The sequence below is a fragment of the Leuciscus leuciscus genome (assembly GCF_965113295.1).
Source record: "Leuciscus leuciscus genome assembly, chromosome: 7".
In the NCBI taxonomy this organism is placed as follows: domain Eukaryota; kingdom Metazoa; phylum Chordata; class Actinopteri; order Cypriniformes; family Leuciscidae; genus Leuciscus; species Leuciscus leuciscus.
In genome coordinates this window covers 17044108-17065150 of record NC_138731.1, presented here as the reverse complement: position 1 = coordinate 17065150, position 21043 = coordinate 17044108, and the positions used below count along the sequence as shown (strand labels likewise).

General features: G+C 40.1%; 2 protein-coding genes across 4 annotated transcripts in view; both read left to right on the top strand.

The window, feature by feature from the left end:
* The first annotated feature begins 1705 nt into the window (after window positions 1-1705).
* LOC309503163 (uncharacterized protein) lies at window positions 1706-7372 on the top strand. Its single transcript, XM_082175887.1, has 5 exons — window positions 1706-1864; window positions 2031-2339; window positions 2484-2595; window positions 2864-2915; window positions 3021-7372. Exons 1-5 carry the CDS (start codon window positions 1795-1797, stop codon window positions 3102-3104), a joined length of 627 nt encoding a protein of 208 aa, XP_082032013.1. The 5' UTR covers window positions 1706-1794; the 3' UTR covers window positions 3105-7372.
* A 1840-nt stretch (window positions 7373-9212) lies between these two features.
* Window positions 9213-21043, top strand: part of LOC309503139 (nectin-3) — a 57499-nt gene continuing 45668 nt past the window's right edge. For 2 of the 3 annotated variants that reach the window (XM_082175850.1, XM_082175851.1), the window contains exon 1: window positions 9227-9396. In XM_082175850.1, coding sequence (XP_082031976.1) covers window positions 9273-9396 — 124 coding nt within the window. In that variant the 5' untranslated portion in view covers window positions 9227-9272. Of the gene's footprint in view, window positions 9397-21043 lie in introns of all 3 variants that reach the window. The other variant, XM_082175852.1, reaches the window with a different exon arrangement.

Sequence of the window (21043 nt, the reverse complement as noted above, 5' to 3'; positions counted from 1 at the left end):
ACTGTTTGATCAGGCCAGCAAGTTCATTGGAACATATAAAGTGATTCATCACTCAAAGTTCTACTGAATCATCTTTTACTGCACTGATGATGTGATGATGATGAGGATGATGATGACACATTGTGCTGTTTTAAAATAGGCATGGACCAAAACCAGTCAAAAAAAGACAGGAGACTAAATAAAACAAGACTATTGCTTTTAGGAGCTTATGAATTGAACCAACAACCTTTCCGTTACAAGCCCAGATCTACACCTCATGTTGTAGTGGTTTTTGGTCTATTTGCTTCATATCTACTTCTATGACGCTAACCAAGGCGGAAAAATGATACACCGATCTGTGCACGTGTTCTTTGACCAGTGGAATGTATTCACCACATGCATCATTTACATACAAACCTGATCGTACAGATCTTCCCATTCTCACACAAAAGATTATATAATAAAATATCACAGGTCATGCTATACTGTCAGGACAGTCATGGTTAAAAAGGTGTTGCTAAGCACAAGTGCTATGTTGCTTTTTTCACATTTATTAATTTTCATTGCAATGTTATTTTGCTGAGCATATTCATCAAGTGACATATTTCCAAAGGACAATATAGCCTATATGTTAAAATGTTGCTATGCAGAAAACATTACTATATGCGAGCCGCACAGTGATATGGCTGAAGAGGTGTTTTACATCACCTTCCAGAACTTGAACCATCCATTTTATAATTAGTTTTAAACTGTAGTGAACTCTGTATTCTTATATCCCTTTTTCATTTTCACCCTCATTGAAGAAGTCCATTCAAAACGGTGAGCAAAGGTCATCATTATACGTGTCTCAAATGTGCTTAAAGCTTTTAAAACTAGAGTCAAGTGCTTTTGTGAAAGAAGCTTAAAAATAGACAGCTGCACATGTTTTCGCTTTGGTTCACAAATGTTTTCCAGGGTACAGAGGGTCCTAGAATACAGGAAGTGTGTGGGTTATGAGGCTTCTCTCTCAACTCATCAAAGAGGCTGTTGTAGTGCACACTAATGACTTTAGTGTCTGAATTTAAAGAAAATATTAGTCCTGCCTCTACATTCATTAATTAATTCAAAAGAATTGTGCATATGAATTATGGGTGCATTTACACCACAGGTCTGGCATAAAATAATGCTAATTTGTGCCTTTATCAAAAATATAGCAATAAATAATTATAATAAGAATAGTTTTTAGAAAGATTACATTACCTGCTAAACACACCTGGTGTGACGTGTTAAACTCCATCCTAAACATTTTAAACAGCATTTACTTTTTCTTTTTTTTTTTTTGCTTTCATGATCTCATATTTGAGAAACATGGAATATATGTAATTTAAAAAATTAATTTACACTATAGGACCATTTTAAAATTAACTAATAATGCCATTTAAAAACATTTATTTTATATACATAGAACTTATTTTTTTGTATATTTTCATAAATGTTTTAATTAATTCTTGATGTTGGTAAAACAACAACAACAACAAAAAATCTTAAGTCAACTACCCATACAGTACTTTTCAAATATAATGTAAGAAATATACAATTCTGAACATTCTTTTGTATAATCCTTATGTTGTCTCAAGAGTAGCTGTAATAATCAGTATCTTGAGCTGTTTCACTCTCTGATCATCACGTTGCTCACTTGAGCTCAGTGGTTCTCGGCGGTGTCCCACTCTCATGTAACCACTTCCCCTCGTTCCTGTCTACAGACTCGCTCAGTTGATCAGAAGTGCTTGAAATGTTGAAGGGAGAGTGAGAGCTTCATTTCTACCTTCTGCGATCATGGAGGTCTTTCAAACCAGAATCCTTCATTTAAATATATGGGTCATCATTCATTTACTGACTTATGCAGGTATGTCGTAACATTGTTGTTGTGATTGATTGTTTGGTTTTGGTGTTGTGTGATGTTCTTGTGTGTGTTCACGGTGACTAAGGAATTGAGCAACCGGTGTGTCTTTTGAATGCATGTGTTCACACTTGTGTTTTGCCTTCTGATGTAGTTTCTGTCTTTTCATCAGATTATTCCAAATCAAATCAAGAGCTAAGCATTCGGCAGCACATCAACAAAACAGTGTTTGTGGGGGAAACAGTGACACTTTACTGCAACAAAACCCCATTTGATGAAGATTTCACATGGAAAATGAACAGCTCTGTTATTTTTAGTTATCACTCGACCAATAACAGAACTATGAGAAACTTCAGCTCAAACAGGATTCACATCAACCCAGCCGTTTCCAAAGAATTAAAAATACATCAAATACAAGCGTCTGATGCAGGAAACTACACCTGTTATCCAGCAGCAATAAGATGGACATTAACAATAACAGGTTACTCCATGATTTCATTTGTTGTTTCTTCAAAAACAATTGCATTTATTATAGAATAAATAAGTATGTTTGTAACCAGTGACTAGTATCTAGAAGAGTGCTGGTTCACTGATATCATGTGTGTTTGACTCTTTTGTGTGTCAGAAAACAGACCAGCGTCTCTCAAACAAATGCCGCTCTACATCATCATCATCATCATCACCTCATGTTCTGGAGTTATTATGGTCTTTCTGATCATCAGCATCAGCATTCACAGGTGAGAGACAATAACACACTATGAACTGATGAGATCGTTTATTGATTTTAGATTTCATGTACATGTATGATGAAGTGACAGTGACCTTTTCATAAATATTAGTAAATATTTGACACACCAGAATGCATATATTTATTTCACTAGCTTTAATGCATTATCTCTGCTAATTTTAGAGATAGAAAAGATGATGAGTAAAGATATGAAATGATATGTAAATACGTAAAAGATGTGAGAACAACACATGTGATACTGTAAGTTATGTTTACAGGAGACGGAAAAACAGCAAAGATTTAAGTCACAGAGAAACAGGACAGGACTTTGTGAGTTTTTCCCCATCACTTAAATATTGAATAAGTTGTAAATGGTATTTTTCATAAAAATAGTTTTTTTTTTTTTTTATGATTTAATTTCTCATTTCACTTTAGTCACAGGCACCAGCCAGAGGGAGGATACAGACTCGAACCAGTCAGTACTTTGAGAGATTCAACTCGGTGTATGGACAAGTATGATGTAATTTTTTTCTTTTCTTTTCAGAAAAGTTAAACATTTTACATCAGAACTTTTTGATATTTAAGTAGCAATTGCCTGTGTAACCTAAGTCAATTAAACAAGTACAAGGCAGGGCTGGACTTTATGCACGCACTGGTGCTACAGAGGTTGAAAGTTTTGTATAGCACAGGCCACAGTGTAGCACAAGTATGAAACGCGTGTTACCATCTCTGAAAACAGACACAAGTAATGCAGTTCATCACCTAAACAGACATGTGACTAACAAAGGACATTAATGTTCCGTACAGGACGCACAAAATACAAACCTTAACCAGAAATGTTTTCAGACACACATTTTCTTTATTACTTTTTCTTTATTACTATTGTGACTACAGGAAAATGGCAGACGTGACATTAAGTCATTTTTGTTTATATAGCCCAATATCACTAATCACAATCCAAACAACATCCATTGTTTTGGCTGAGCACTTGAAAATACAGCTTCATTTTCCTATGAATCATTAGAAAGTTCTAAAGTTTAATAAAAATGTAATAAAATATTATATTATTATGATAAAAATCTGTGACGGCAGTTTCTTAATTTTTGTCAGGAAATCTTATGCATCCACTGAGAGAAAAAAACTCCTCCACAGTGGAGAAAAACATATAGATTTCCATTTGTTTATTTCAAATATCTCTACACTATAAAAAAATTCTAACCCTCCCAAATCAAAAATTTCAAGTGACCGATAACTTCTAAATTTTTCAGTTGGCCCAAGTGAAATTCTTGTTGCAATAGTCTGTTAACATTGGCTCAATGAGAAATAATACGTCAGACTAATTGAAAAATTTAGATGTTATCGGTCACTTGAAATTTTTGACTTGGGGATGTAATTTTTTTTTTACAGTGTAGAGAGTATTATTATTTTTTATTTAAAATAGGGTGTTGTGAACATTTTTGAGTACACACATGCAGTGTAATATATGTTTATTTCATACTCGCAGCCAGAGAGCACTCTCGTGCAGAAAGATAAGTGAGACTCATAAAGTCATAAAACTTAAATAATAAAAAGGCATTCAGATATCGCTGTAGCAGAATACAACACAGATAGACATGTTCTGACTGATGAAACAGGAAGACAATAAATGGTTTATCTGTGTTCTTCTAGACATCTCATGTATTTTCATAAAAATAAAGCATATATAATGCAATGCTAACTGACATACTGTAGCCTCTATCACTTTATAGAATACTATAAAAAATTATTTAATTTCTCTGCCTCATTCTATCATATGAAGCCACTTCAGATAAGATCACAAAAGGAAGTTATATCAAACACTCAGCACTGATGATATGAAATGAGTTTGAAATAAAAGCATGTAATCAAATGTTTGCTTTTGTTGGATATGGCACACTGTACAGCCCTACACAAATGCCAATGTATGTCACATTTATAACACCATTGCTGTGTAATTGTAACATTGGGGTCAAACCATTTCAAGAGATCAAATGGAGGTCGCTTGACCAATTTTTTTTTTTTTTTTAATTGGTTTACCCACAACAGCCATAGTGTCATGGCACACAATAAATGATGATGTTTACGGAAACCTCAATAACTTGGCTCAAGGTGGTCCTTACCTCCATGAACATAAACTGATCTTTAGAGTACATTACAAGCCCACATATAAAGGTTGCTCGTTTTTGTTTCTTAGACTTAAAACCTTTTTTTTTTTATGGGGATGAGAGTGCTTTTTTATGGGGGGTGGCTCTCTTATGGGGGGCCAGATAGTCGGGGGGAGAGAGCCCACTTTACTCGTGCATTTTGAAAACTTAAAGGTCCCATGACATGGATTATTTTTTTATTTTATAATGTTTCCTGGGGTGACCTTATAATGTTAGTATGTTTTTAAGATCAAAATTTTTAATAATTTAGAAATAAAAGGCATTTTTCCTAGCCTGATTTTAGCCTCTGATATTGAACGCTCTGTTTGAAGGGGCGTGTCAGCTGTGAGACTTCAGTGTAAACGCCCACTGCTGTGATTGGCTGACATGCTTGCATATGAAATAGCTAGCATTACATGGAACTCTCTCGAATACTTTTACTATTACAGCTATTATACGTTTTTACTATTACAGCTATCGGGATTAACGAACCGTGAGAAGTTTTTAAAGTATTTAGATCTATTCCCATCACATAAAAGGTTGCAGTGATGAGCTTTGAGCAGATGACAGCCTGTTGATCGCGTGAATGAAGATCTTATTGCAACGCAGTTTCTGCACTCTCACTAATGCTTTCACCAATGCAAACATGATGTAAATACAGTAAGAGCTTCGTTGTGCAGCGTAACAACGTCATTGATTTCATAACGAGTTATGGCAAGTGTCCAGATAAACTTGCGCTGTGTGATTGGACAGCTTGGGCGATTGGAAAGAGATTGTTCTTTGATCGCTTTCTGTATATATTTTAATCACAGTTTAAGTACGATTATTTTCATCCTACTAAGAGAAACGACGTGAAGTTGATTGTTTAGTCACTGGCTTGATTTACTGATGCATAAACAGTATTGAACGACTTTGAGAGAAAGATTATCTGTCTGAACTTGAACACATCAGAAATTCACATAACCCACTGGTTCTTCAGAGGCTCGGATGAAGGAACTAAAAAAATACTTTTATGTTCATTTGTACATCCAAACACTGAGCAACTGCCATGCTTCGCTCGTTTGCAAGCCATGATGTCTCTCGAGGAAAGACCAATATCGCGCTAGCGCAGCTCATTTTCTCATGGGCGGGCCAAATTCTTTTTGCAGGCAAAGAAGAGAAAGGGGAGGTGACCTTTCCTCTTATGACGACATAAAGGGAAGATTCTAGATTTGCCTGTCTGAGCTTTCATTTTCTCAAAAATACCCAGGGCTTGGTTTACACCTATCAAAATGTCTAGCCACTGGGGGACCATAGGCAGGCTAGCCCTCATGCCCTATTCACATAACAGCCCTTAATTGTTCATTGGTGGACAAATGTGGGCACAGAGGTCTCAGGTGTGATCCAATTTTTTATTTATTATAAATGTTATATCACTGTCTTCGATAAAATTTATACCATCCATTTATGGTATTTTTATTTATTTTGGGGGTATTTTTGAATTTATTTACCAGTAAAAGTACCACATTTTCTATGTAAATTATGCTTATTTTTATGTCATATTTAATATTTATTTAACTACATTAAAAATATCATTCCACTAAGTTCTGAGAGTTAAATCCTAAAGGTTGAAGTGTTTTTGCTGGCATCTGGTGTCTCATATTGGTATTAAATTAAAGGGATAGTTCACCCCAAAATGAAAATTCTGTCATCATTTACTCACCCTCAAGTTGTTTCAAACCTGTATGAATTTCTTTTTTCTGCTGAATACAAAAGAAGATATTCTGAAAAATGTCGGTAACCAAACAGTTGATGGACCCCAATGACTTCCATAGTAGGGGGAAAAAAATACTATGGAAGTCAATGGGGTCCATCAACTGTTTGGTTACAGACATTTTTCAGAATATCTTCTTTTGTATTCAGCAGAAAAAAGAAATTCATACAGGTTTGAAACAACTTGAGGGTGAGTAAATGATGACAGAATTTTCCTTTTTGGGAGAACTATCCCTTTAAGAAAAAAAACAATAATATCAATAGCCACTAGATGGCTATAGTAGGCTACTCAATGGCTGCATATTGGCTGACCTCTGAACCACTCGGAACCACTGTATAAAATTAATTTGACCTCTTAAGTTTTTGACTATCTAAAAAAAGATATATCTGTGTTAGGTGAGACTATACAAAAAAAAAAAAAAAAAAAAAACCTTGCAGTAGCACTTTGATCTGACTCTGAAGTGTGCCTGCGTGTGTGCGTGTGTGAGAGAGAGTCTGATGAGCCAGGTGGATGATTGGATCATACCAAAAAACATGGTCAGACATTGGCTCATTCAATTCTTTGTTTTTGTATGTGTGAGTGAGTTTTTATTTGAAAAAAAAGCCCAGCTCTGTCATGGGCTCATTGAATGCATTGTTTGTGTGTGTGTGTGTGTGTGTGTGTGTGTGTGTGTGTGTGTGTGTGTGTGTGTGTGTGTGTGTGTGTGTGTGTGTGTGTGTGTGTGTGTGTGTGTGTGTGTGTGTGTGTGTGTGTGTGTGTGTGTGTGTGTGTGAGTGAGAGAGAGAGAGAGAGAGAGAGAGAGAGAGAGAGAGAGAGAGAGAGAGAGAGAGAGAGAGAGGGTGATGAGCCAGGTGGTTGATTGGATCATTCCATTGGTTGTCATCATTGATTGGATCATTTTTGTATGTGTGAGTGAGTTTTTATTAAAAAAAACAACATAAAAAAAAAAAAAAAAAAAGCCCAGCCCTGTCATAGGCTCATTGAATGCATTGTTTGTGTTTGTTTGTTTGTGTGTGTGTGTATGAGTGAGAGTTTTTGCCATGTTGAGAATGTTGTACAGGATCTCATTTGTGTGTATGTTAGATATACAATGTATTGGATTTACTGACATTTCTTGGAAAGATATTTTTGCAGTGATTCGTTAGCTTCCTGTTAAATATCAAATACAGAGCTATTCTCCAACTACAGGCACTTTTGTGTCCGATGCCTTTTTCTTTTGTAAATAAACAAACAAACAAGTGCATAAATAAATTGTCATTATGAAGTTCATGCTCCAACATCCTAGTAACCACCAAATCCTGCCCCTTTTTTCTTTTAAAAATGCTTTTTCAAGGCTGTTTATTAGCAGATTTTGCAGTTTTATGCTTGTCCCCAACCCAGACTGGCCCTCTTTGAATGTTAAAAAATGATATTAAAGTATCGATTTAAAAATATTTTTTAACATGTTTGTCTTAAGGACAAATAAAATATCATACCATCGAAATTCCATATGTATATCATAATTTTAAACTATTTTTGGAATGAAATAAGTCTGTCCCCAGGTTTTCCGTCATTTCCACCTCCTTCAACAAAATCCACTTTAATAGATCCACCTTAAATATTTTATTTACTTGGTAATCATGGAAATAATAGTGAAAAGGTAGTATTAGTTGAAGATGAAACTACAGGCACATGTAAATAAATAAATAAATAAATAAATCAAGGTAACTCAAGCTTTTATACAGAGTATTTTTATTCAGCGTCATTTCCACCTTGGCTGTTGTTCGGTTGAATTATGTACAACAAATATGAAAATAATGTATTTATGTTTATTACGAGTAAACAACATAAGTCCAAAAGTAGCCTAGTCCTGACATGAGGGAGTGCTAATATTGGTTCATATAATTTGCATATCATTTGTAATCATTATTTTTAAAACTATTAGGTATACTGTTCAACTCATATGTTAAATAATAAAATACATGGTTTAAAATATTTTGGACTGGTAATTTAAGTAAAAATAAACAGAAACAATCTTTCCACCATAAACCGTCATTTCCACCACTACAGTTTTTAAGAAAAGAAAAAAAAAGAATAACTAATGATGTGGATCTAAAAGTATTTTAAATCAAGCAGTAATAGTTCATTACTTACAATATATGTGTGAGTGACTTATAATAAACATAGACCTGAGCAAAAATGAAATGCTGTATGCAAAAATCCCCCAACTCGTGGCATTTAGCAACTTTAAATAAAAATGCATTAAGTTCATGAAGTATTAAGATTTATTTTGTTACATGATTAGGTAGCCACTGTTGTTGACTGATACATAATCTTATATAATCAGTTTTACAATATTATATTGTCATAAAATACATAAATTGAAAAGTGGTGGAAATGACATCTTTGAAAGCGCTCTTCAGAAAAACTGTTAAAAATAACAATAATCCATGGAATTCTAAAACTGCCACTGTTATATTGTGTTAGAAGACAAATGAATGAAGCTAGGAAGATTGTTTTAAGAGTGTTTTAAGAGAGTGAATTTTCCATAAACTCACAGTGCCAAAAGTGCTCCTATAGTTGGAGAATCACCCTTGTAGTGGTGTCCACTACGAACCCACAGTGGACGTTATTGAGTGTAGCCTACTCATTCAATACCACAGTGACGAGTGTACAACTGCGCTCAACAGCTAGATAATACCCATAATGCACTGTGAGAGTCGAGCGCTGAATAAGGTTTTTATCAACTGCTTCAAATGGACTATATTAGTGGAGTAATGTAGGGAATAGTGAATGATAATGCGATTTCGAACACAGGACATATGTCCTTCATTGCAGGCCCATTTTTTCTTCCTTTTCGTGGAGAAAACCGTTCAGTCCACGCGCATCTTTGCTATCATTTCAACATTGAAAACTGGTAGGTGAGACGTTAATTCTGAAAACATTTACGCATCTACAGTCCTCGGCTCCATGCATTTGTAGCCTAAATGCAATCATTTAAAAATGTTGCTGGACACCAACAGGAAAGGCCTAATAATAAGAAAAGCAAGCTTGTAAGTTAAGAGGAGGGTAATTTTGTACTATTTTCTTTATTATTATTATTTAAATGCTGAACAATAGGCCATTCTTAATTTGAGGACGCCAAACCGTTTCCAGGGTATTGTTGTTAATACAAATATGGGGATTTGCATCCAGATGCATTTCTTGCTGAATTTAAATGAAAACAAGCTTGCGCGCCAACGGCATTCATTTCATTGGATCACTTACTGGTGACGATGCAGCCTGTGGGCAGGCTTAAGAGGCCACACGTGGGGTAGAAGCCGCTGATTGGCTGAGAAGCTTTCCTCGGGCTGCTTATTGGATGAAATGCTAGAATGAAAATCACTCACTAGGGGCACGTTCAAGTTCAAAACGGTGTGCAACGTTTTGCTACGGTTTCCGGGTTGAACGTCATGTTTCCTGGAAACGGCGTGCACCGGTGTGCAACGGGGTTTGAGATACGTTTTCTCTTGTTTGGTGGGTGTGTCAGAACTGCAGTCCAATCAGCAGCAACATGTATATAAAGCATGCGGTATTAAAGTGAACTCGCACAATGGGTTCAAGGAAAGTAATTTAATTTTATGTAAAAACAAATATTGCATCACAATAAGTGTAATTGTGATTGTCAAAACATTTGGTAACTAAATAGAATTTTATGAAGTTTAGTGACAATATGTTACAATGTTTACATTGTACAATGACTGGTAGGATACAGTTTTTATTATTGCTTGACAAAAAAGTCAATATTTCAATTCCATTCTTGTGATTTGATTCCGATTTTGATTCAATATTGACTACTTTGGATACATGTTTATTTTAAATTTTATTTTAAAAAAAAGATCTCACCTAATGCTGTAAACATATAGGGCCCAATCTGCTGGTATTATTAAAGGTTAAAAATAACAAATGAAATTAAATATAATGCAGTTTTTGTTATAATAACAATTATTTAATGACATAAGTAAAAATATAATAAATATGTAATATAGTGCTCAGCAAAATCTCCTCTCTAGCTATTTTTTCTATTCAATTAACATGCTATGGTCATTAAATGGCTTTCCTGAGGTAAATGTAACGTTATGTTGTCCAGATAAACAACAGAACAATGTAATTGTTCTCCTGCTATTATATATTGACCTCTTTCCGTGGTTGAAAAACACTAATTGGTCGATATTATGTATACTTTAGGTAAGTTGTACTGCATCTTTAAATAAAAAAGTAACAGATGATCGTTTCACGTGCACTTGAACTGAGGCGCAGCGATCTGTCACGTCACATTTACAAGCGCCAAACGTATTTTTGTCTGAATTTCGTAATAAAATTGACGGAATCTAAGAGCTGATAATTAGTTTAATTTTAAAAGTACCTCTTTGCTCCGCAATTTTTCTGTGCGTGGGAAAATGGATGTGTGCCGTGAGAGCGTGTGAAAAGTGTCAATTGCGTGAGTCTCACGCTCAATGCGTGAGAGTTGGCAGCCCTGAATGTGTGCTTCAGTTTCAGCAATCCCTTCACTCGATTTGGATGTTCTCTTTTGTTCTGGGCGGCAAGTGCAGTAACTGTAACATCGGGCATATGTTGTAGTATTAAACACATATTTATACCGACTTCATCAGGCTCCGAAAATTCTTCACAAAGAACACAAAGAATGGCCTTCTCAGCTGCCATAGTTGCAACTCTTATGTCATCAGAACAGTGTGTTCAACGCATCACCGTTTCTGTTTAAAAAACGTTGTGCAACGTTTTGTCGGGGCTGAACACAGCCTAGGCCTGGGTCAGTAGCGCCGCGGCTGCTCCGTCCATCTTAGAAAACGAATTAAACAATGTAACGTTATATGGACTAAAGGCAAACGCCGCTGAAATAAAAGGGTGAAAGATTAATACTAGTGATGGCAAAATGAGGCTTCCTGAACCACTGAGACCTCGCAGCCCATTGCTTCAGCCAAAGGTTCATTACTCGAAGGAGCTTCATTCAGCATTGCTCACTAGTGACACCTAGCTACTGTGCAACGAAATATCAGTCAAATTAATTTATTCTGAACCAGTGTCGTCCCCTGATAAATAAACATTTGAAGAGTTCAGATGCAAAAGCCTCCAAGTGCCATCTGAAATTTTCTTCTAGAATGATCATTTTTATTAAGCTTGTATATTTAAGTGAAATAATTTCACTTAAATGGCAATGCAAATTACCTATTAATTGTCATTTAAGTGAAATTACTGAACTTAAATATACAAGCTTTATAAAAATGATCATTCTAGATGAAAATTTCAGATGGCATTTAGAGGCTTTTGCATCTGAACTCTTTATTTATTTATTTATTTTCTTCTCACTGTTAATGTCTGACTGTAACCTTTAACCCATAAGAACCCGCAGTGACGCGGGTGTCACAAACACGTGTGATTATCTGGAAAGGTCTTTTTAAAGCATTATCCCTTACTTTCAATTCAGGAAGTCCCTTAGTGACATATAAGGAACACCCAGGTTCAGTCATGTGACAATGGGTGCATTTTTGTTGCCATGGCAACATTTCCAAAATGATGGCCTGTCTGGTTAGCACATGTTGCAGTGTCAGCTATTTTTAAAAACACTTGTTTTTGTTACTAAAGGTATGTTTCAACCCATGCAACAATTCTAATGTTTTAATAACATATCCTAGATTACACTTAACCTGATTTTAATACATTTCTTGAACAAATTTATATAAAACCAGCTGTGAAAATATTGTGGTGACATATATGTCACATCGGGCGGTTAACCTTAAAACAGTAGGTGGAATTTTGATGTGACGTATATGTCACATTAAGAACAATGTTAATGATCTGCTCAATTAATTTATCTGATTCAATTATTTTATTGTTATATATTTTCTGCTGCTCATTTCAAAGCATATTTTAACAAAATATAATAAAAAAAATGTCAACATAAACATAAAAATAATGTCAAAATTAATTACATTGTTAATGAAATGTATTTTGAAACTATTTTGAAAATCTGTTACTAAAACAAGATGTTGATATCATATGTTGGTCCTATTTTTGGTATTTTTGTTGTAAGAATAACATGATAGATTCAGGAAACAACTTGATATTCAGAATGTGCTGAAAATTATCCAGGGAGATGACAGTGAGTATAAGGGATGTGACCGTGACTATAGGAAGAAGACATTGATGGCCCTGATTACACCCTTAGCAAGAAAGACATGGAGGATCAATGGGTCTGATTCAGATATTAGCATCAAGTGATTTAGATTTAGAAGCTGCACAACCAAACATAAACTCTGGGAAGCAAAATACAACCAGCCAGGGTAAAAAAAAAAAAAAAAAAATCTTGGAGAAAGAAACATTTTGAAATCCCTGAGTGCACATTCAAAGGGCCGAGTATCACACCACCAGACAATCTTCCAACACCCCTGGAGTATTTCAGAAAGTTCATAACAGCAGAAAAGCTTGAGCTTCTACACTAGAGGAACAAACTAATTTGTACAGTGTGCAAAAATCTGGAACTCAGAAGAATGTTAACACCACTGTTAAAGAAATGGAAATACTGATTGGTATCCATCTGCGCATGGGTCTGACTCTGCACCTAATGCCAGGAAATCGTGCATACTGGGAAAATGACACAAGGTGTCCCATGGTGGCTGACAACATGTCAAGCAACCGTTTTCAGACCCTGCTAGCAAGTCTACACTTCACTGACAACAATGATTCGGCAAATCGGCAAGCAGGGGTTAAGTGTTGGAAGATCCTTCCATGGCTTGATATTTTTCGCAAACAATGCCTGGCTATCACCCCGACTATCTTCCCAGAAAAATAATAATTTTGATGTATGTTGTGGAAAAGAAAATAAACAGAAAAATAACAGTTATTTAGCAAAAAACCTGTAAAAAATATTTTTTTTCAAATGAGAAATAAACGCCCAATGTGACATATATGTAACATTAAAAATGTATCATAAACGCCCAATGTCACATATATGTAACATTACAGATCTTTCACAAGGAGGGGTTGTATTTCAAAAACAACTGCAGAAACATGTTATAAGTGGTCCATTTTGTCTGTTTTTATATGCCCCATAATTTTCCTATAAGGAGAAATTGCTCCGGGTTCTTATGGGTTAAAAAAAGACCTGAGCAGACATTTGTCCATTGCCTGGGTATAATATAAAATATGTATCTTTCTCTGTCTGAATTTACTTGTGCAGAGACAACTGTCACACACACACAGTTAATTAATTATTCATAAATTGTTTGGATAGTGACAGTATGAACAACAAAAGTGACACTGTGTTGAATGCAGTGCTTATGTTGGAGGGACGAGGGAGTGTAGTAAAGTAAACTGCAACAGAATAGTCTGGGGTGGGAAATTTGTTTCTGGGGGTTTTTTGTGCAGTGAACCGTTACTAGTTTTAGTGCAGTGTTGTGCTTATGGGACTGGGGATGTAGAGGAGCAAACTGCAACACTGAAGTTTGGGGTGGGTGAAGGAAGGATTACAATAGATTTTTATTGAGAAACAGAATTATTTCAAGTGTGTTGGCGTTTAGACGATTCCTCTTATCGGACAAAATCTCTCCAGCCTTGGAAAAGAAGGAACAGAGGATGCAGGGGAACATAAAAATGCCAGTGCCAGCTGGTATAAATGAGGACACTGATGCTTCTGTTGATTCCAGACAGGGGATGATTCCCTCTTTCTTGCTGGCTCCATAACCAGAAAGAAAAAAGGTCACAAAGGCAAACAAATCCAAAAGGGCAATACAGTCCAGATCCAAAAATCCAAAGCAATCCAAATAATATTATCTAATTCATATAACAAGACTATAATATAGCTACTATAATTAATAATGACAATATACTATAACTATTCTAACCTGATAATGTAATAATATACAGCCCTAACACATATGACACAATAACGACAACAGGGCCGTGCACAGGGGGGTGGCCCGGTGGCTAGAGCCACTGCCCTTCTGCCCTCATCGGCTGAGGTGCCCCTCTCGCCCCCCTCCCTAACCCTCCAGAAGATTCCCATAAAAACGTTCTGTTATCGCTCCTCTAAAGATCCACTGATTCCGCTAATCCGCTCCGTATTTTCCTGCTCGCTCCGCAGCGTCACTCGTAGACAACATAGACAGTATATAAACCAAGCGGCAACATTCTGATCTGAAAAATGAAGCCTACCCGGAAGTGCGAAAAACTGCAATACATCGAAAATCCGCTAGAGGGAGGTCCCAAAAGGGAGCAAATGTCCATAGCCCCCATGTTAAAATGTCCGTTTTCACAGCATAAATTCATGTTCTCTTACGAGAGGTTCTCTCGTACTGCGTAAGTCTTACGCTAGGGGAAAATCTCTTTTCCGCGAGATACTGAAGCCAAAAAATTATCCTTAATTTTGAAATAATGTAAAACGCGTTGCGGCAGCATGCAGACATAGGCGAGACGGCTTGCGCGCCTATTGGCTGCCCTGCGGCAACTGCAGCAGCCTATCGATAAGGCCCTATCGTGACGTCAGTACCAATGGGGGTGCTTCGCGCCCAATACGTCACGTCCCGCCGAAACGGGCGTGGCCTGGGGCTATAAATATAGCATCGAAAGGCTAGCTTACCGATTTTTCATCTCTTCAGCGGAGCTCACGCATCGCTGCATCCAGAGAGAAGAAGCCGCGCCGTGGAAAAAGCCTTTCAGCGGGACGAGCACTGTACCTGGAGTGGCTGGCCGCGCCGCCTTCAGCCGCCGTTCCTGCTACGCTATCCGGCGTCATATCCTTTTCACTGCTAGTGTGTGTTCGCCGCCGCGACTCACACTCCTTCACAAAAAGAGCAGAGCGTCTTTTTTAAGATGTCTCGTCCATCCTGTGGCTCGTGCCGAGCCCCACTCAGCGACGGGACCCGCCATGTCATCTGCGTTTCCTGCCTGGGTGAAGGACATGCAGCTCTAGCGCTCGCCGACGGCGGATGCCCTCACTGCGAGCTTATGCCTATGGCGACTCTGAGGACTCGCATGGCAACCTTCCACGAGCCTGCACTTCCCGCTGCGATGCCGCGCCGTAAGAAGCGCCGTGCTCAGCGGATCCCTGAGCCTCCTCCCACCGAGAGAAGCTCGCCGGTTCGCCCGCCAGCTTCGCCGCCTACTTCACTCGAGTCTCTCACTCCCGGACAGTGGCCGCCGTTGGCCGCCGCTTCCGCCGGAGATGACAAAGAAGAGGCGGCAGTTTTCGAGGAGGACAACTGCTCTATCCTGGCGTCAGACAGCGAGGATTGGGCGAGCTCTGTGGACCTCGCCCCCTCTTCTGCCCGCGAGTCGTCAGGAAAACGGGCCAGTATTGAAGCTGAGCTGATGCGTCTGCTCACACAGGCCACAGAGAGCCTCGGCCTCGAGTGGTCCGCGCCCGCCGAGCCTACACGCAACCGTCTGGACGGTTGTTTCCTGCAAGGGGACCGCGTTTCTACGCCCTCAAGACCCGCCCCGTTTCTTCCTGAGCTTCATGAAGAACTGGCAAAGTCTTGGAACGCCCCTTTCTCAGCCAGGCTGCGCTCCTCTGCTTCAGCGGCATTCTCCGTGGTGGACGGTGCTAAAGACAGAGGATACCTCGCTCTTCCTCTGGTGGAGGAGGCAGTAGCAGCCCATCTTTGCCCGCCCTCTGCTGGACGGCGGGCTAAGACGGCGCTACCATCAAAAGCCTGCCGCGCTACATCTACCCTGCACAGTCACGCTTACACCGCCGCTGGGCAGGCTGCATCAGCGCTACACACTATGGCCACTCTCCAGATCTTCCAAGCTAACCTTCTCCGAAAGCTGGACGAGGAAGGCACGGAAGCAATCAACGTGGCGGATTTAAGGAGCGCTACGGACCTCGCTCTCCGCGCTACAAAATCCGCTGCACAGGCCATAGGGCGGAACATGGCCTCTCTCACCGTTGCTGAGAGACACCTCTGGCTGACGCTTTCAGAAATGCCGGACTCGGAGCGCTCTGTGTTCCTCGACGCCCCCGTTTCTGCTACTGGCCTCTTCGGATCGTCCGTCAAGGATTTCGCGGACAGATTCGCCGAGGTACAAAAGACGTCGCAGGCCATGAAGCACTTTTTGCCAAAGCGCTCTAGCTCCGCATCAGGCCGCTCTAAACAGCCGTCTGCTCGCAGCTCGCAGCCGCCGCCCCCCGCCGCCGCCTCACAGCGTCGACAGGCCCGGGACCAGAGACCGCGCTCTCGCTCTGTCGGCCGCCGCCCCCCTCCACGTGGGCCTCGGCCGAAGATTGAGATAAAGCCCGAGGCCTCAAAGTCTTCCTAGCCAGCTTAGGAAAACGACGGTGTTTAAGTCCCGCTGCGGCCGGGCTTCCACCAAAACTTCTCGCTCGTTCAGTTCCAATACATGCGACTGTTCCAGTGTATTCTGCAGTAAACAAGTCGGTTACACTACCCGCTTGCCTGTACACAAACGCCGTTTTTACGGCGACCCAGATAAATCCTGTAAAGAGTGTATTTTCTGGTATTCCGGCCACGGCCGACGGTGTTATGAGTGTAGTAAAAATGCCCACTGCCCAGTGCCCATTCCTACACACAGACACAGCCAGCCCCACAGGGCTCGCGCACATAAAATCGACTCATGTCGATTGCGCACAGAATGTAGTGAGCGTGCCCACATCCCAGTGCCCACAAACACTACACACTGCATGTCTCTCGGTTTCTGTAAAAACGAAACCAACACACATACAGCCGACTCAGGTCGACGGTGTTTTCAGTGCAAATGTGCCCGCTGTCCTGCGCCCACATTCACTCACAGACATGACGAATCCCTCGGTTTCCCCCACGCTCGCCGTCTCTCAGCTACCCGCCATGAGAGAGCCGAGCGCGGGCGAACCGCCCGCTGTGATCAGCACACTCCCCGCCTCGAGCGCTGCAAATGCGGTGTCTATAATACAGCATACCGAAGCTCTCCGGCCGCCACTATGTCACGGCCAGAGCTCCGATCTCATTCAACCCTTAGCTATGCACGCAAATGCGTGGGCAAAGCTTCCCGGTGTATCAGAATGGGTGCTGAACATTATAGAAAGAGGCTATTCGCTACAGTTCGCTCGACGTCCCCGCCGTTGCGCGGCGCGAATCGGAACCACGGTAGAAAAGGAAGTAACACATTTACTTTGTGCCGAAATTGTGAAACTGTTGAGCAAAGGGGCAATAGAGCCTTTATCTCAAGCTCAGAGCGAAGGGGGGCTATACAGCAGATATTTTCTGGTTCCGAAAAAAGACGGGGGTCTCAGACCCATTCTAGATCTAAGACAACTGAACAAAGCGCTTTTAAAACGCCCGTTCAGAATGCTCACAACCAAGAAAATCCTCGCGCAAATTCGCCACGGGGACTGGTTTGTGTCAATAGATCTGAAAGACGCGTATTTCCAAATACAAATAGCGTCACGTCACAGGCAATTTTTGAGATTCGCCTTCGAGGGCCAGGCTTATCAATACACAGTCCTACCGTTTGGCCTGTCCCTAGCACCCCGTACATTCACGATGTGCATGGACGCAGCCCTCGCTCCCCTGAAACTTCGGGGAATGCGAGTTTTGAACTACTTGGACGATTGGCTGGTTCTAGCTCAGTCACATACAGAGCTCATAGAACACAGAACCATTTTACTCGAACATCTCGAGAATCTGGGTCTCGAAGTCAATTGGGCGAAAAGTTCACTGTCTCCCAGTCAGAGAATATCTTTTCTGGGCACAGAACTGGACTCGCTGTCAATGACAGCTCAACTATCGCTACAGCGCAGACTGACTATTCAGCGCATGACAGAAACCTTCCGCCGCGGCACTATAGTCCCGCTAAAGAAGTTTCAAAGGATGCTCGGTCTCATGGCAGCAGCATCTACAGTTCTCCAGCTGAGTCTGCTTCGCATGCGCCCACTGCAGTTCTGGCTACAAGCGCGAGTACCGCGTCGAGCGTGGACTTCAGGTCTCTTTCGCCTCAAGGTCGATCAAAAATGCGTCTCAGCACTGATACCCTGGAGAGCGACCGACTGGTACCAGTCAGGTGTAAGCCTGGGGACTTCCTTGAGTGTGAAGGTGGTGTCTACGGACGCCTCCACCTCGGGATGGGGAGCACTGCTCGAGGGCAGACCGTTTTTCGGCCAGTGGTCAGAACGGGAAAAGCTTCTGCACATAAACTGCCTGGAAATGATGGCAGTCGACAACGCGCTGAGGCGCTTTCATCCCCAAATAGCAGGACACCACGTCTTGGTCCGCTCGGACAACATGTCAGTGGTAGCCTACATAAATCGCCAGGGAGGCATCACATCCCGAAACCTGTACAGGTTAGCGAAACGCTTCCTGGTATGGGCTCAGCACAATTTGCGCTCGCTCAGAGCAGCGCATGTGCCTGGCCACCTGAATGTGGGACCAGACAGACTGTCCAGGAACAATGTTCCAGCAGGAGAATGGTCACTGCATCCGCAGACAGTCCAACTGCTGTGGCAGACATTCGGCAGAGCGAAATTAGACCTGTTTGCGTCTCAAGAAAACGCTCACTGTCCGGAATTTTTCTCCAAGAGCAGGGATGCGCTGGCCCACGTCTGGCCCCGCTGCCCGCTCTATGCTTTTCCCCCCGTCGCGCTCCTACCTCAGGTATTAGAGCGGATCAGGGAAAGCAGATGCTCAGTGCTACTGGTGGCTCCGTTCTGGAAGAACCAGGCTTGGTTCCCAGTTCTTATGCAGCTGACGAGCGCTGCCCCGTGGCCAATACCAGTGAGGAGGGACCTCCTCTCTCAAGCCAGGGGCTCGATCTGGCATCCTCGCCCGGAGCTTTGGTCCCTACATGCATTTATAGGAATGATGCTATTCTAGCCACTCTTCCTGGGCTCTCTGTGAGTCACTTATGATCATGTACTATATGAGCCCGGGCACTTGCCCTTGGGACTTTGGTGCTGGATCTTAGCATGCACGGCGTTTTACACTGTGTTCCCCTAGCGTAAGACTTACGCAGTACGAGAGAACCTCTCGTAAGAGAACGTACTCGGTTACTAACGTAATCTCGGTTCTCTCTAGAGATGAAACGAGTACTGCGTACTAACGCAGCGCGCGTCACTCAGCTCGCTCTGCTACTTCGGTTATCTCTGAGTTTATTTTAGGCAACGAAATATGTTATAAAACACCATACTAACTCTTTTCGTTTTCATTTAAAGAAATCTTAAACATTATAGCCACACAAATGTGGTTCAGGCAACGCATATTGATTATATTCAACTGCACATAACGTTTGCCTATTTATGAAAAAACAATATAAAACACAAACCTGCCTCTTTTCATTTTAAATATAATATAAAAATATTAAACATTTTATGGTCCAGGCAATATGTGCATTTGTACTAAACAACAGATTTTGCAGTAAACAACATTACAGATCATTTTAAATTGGCCTCTGAAAGTCATGACCATTTTCACAATCACAATAGAAGTTGTGTTAGGATAATATTACACATTTCCTTCAAATAGTATTTTCATGTAGCCTACACTCCTACTGTAGCATATTTCTAAAGCATCTTTTTATAATTTAACTACTATGCATTATTTGTTAGAGAGCCCCTTCTGATAACACATTAAGCCTTGTGAATCTGACTGATATATATCGTATATATATCAACACACACTTTGCACATTATACATTATAATGTGTAAAAAAAAGCTACTTTCAATCACCTCGCGCCCAACGACCTACCTACTGTAGATATTTAGTGGCAGGTGTCTTTTTGTCATAAACACAGGAATTTTGTGCAAATATACTGTCTGTTATTGGAAATGTAAAAAAAAAAATTCTTCCACTTGCTTGGGCGAGAAAAAAATCTCTTGGTGTGACTAGGGCTCTTACTGGCGCCCCCCGGCTGTTTGCGCCCTAAGCAACTGCCTAGTTTGCCTATGCCTAGAAACGGCCCTGGCTACATGTGTGTGAGTATCTCTCTGTTCTGGAAATTATTTTGAGTATTAAAGAAACTTTCTTCATCATCCTGTTCTAGTCTGTCTTCCACTCAGCGCGTTGTGACAATAGCCAGAACTTAGAGTTGTTTATTTTTTTACAACATTGTGTTATTATTTATTTTATTAACGAAATGTCAATCTTCGTGTTTATAACAGATCGAAGATACAATAAAATACAAAAATCTTCAAGATACAGCCTACAATCGTATAACGGATTGTCACCTTATAAACAGTCATTTGTGTGGTGGAATAAGCAATGCTATATGTTAGCATCTTATGAAAATTTATTTTGTGATTTTATTAGTTAATTAACTAATTATGCCAACTCAGTTTAATGTAAGAGCTGGGAACTAATTAGGCTACTAATTAAATCATGTCAGCTATTTAATGGGCTATTGATTTGTCATAGACTAAATATTTTTCCTAGGGTCATTCATTTAAGCACGGACTTATCGCATGTTTATATTCAATCCTGAGTGCAAAGGATGGTAAAACCATGGTTACTACAGTGATGGTTACTATGGTTTTACTGTATACAATAGAACTGTAGTAAAACCACGTATCTATCTATCT

Bases quoted from the DNA above. Each gene is read 5' to 3' on its own strand.
- LOC309503163 (XM_082175887.1), top strand. From the start codon at position 1,795: ATGGAGGTCTTTCAAACCAGAATCCTTCATTTAAATATATGGGTCATC. The intron at 2,596-2,863 runs GTGAGAGACAAT...TTATGTTTACAG, and splicing joins ATCAGCATCAGCATTCACAG to GAGACGGAAAAACAGCAAAG. The intron at 2,916-3,020 runs GTGAGTTTTTCC...ATTTCACTTTAG, and splicing joins GAGAAACAGGACAGGACTTT to TCACAGGCACCAGCCAGAGG.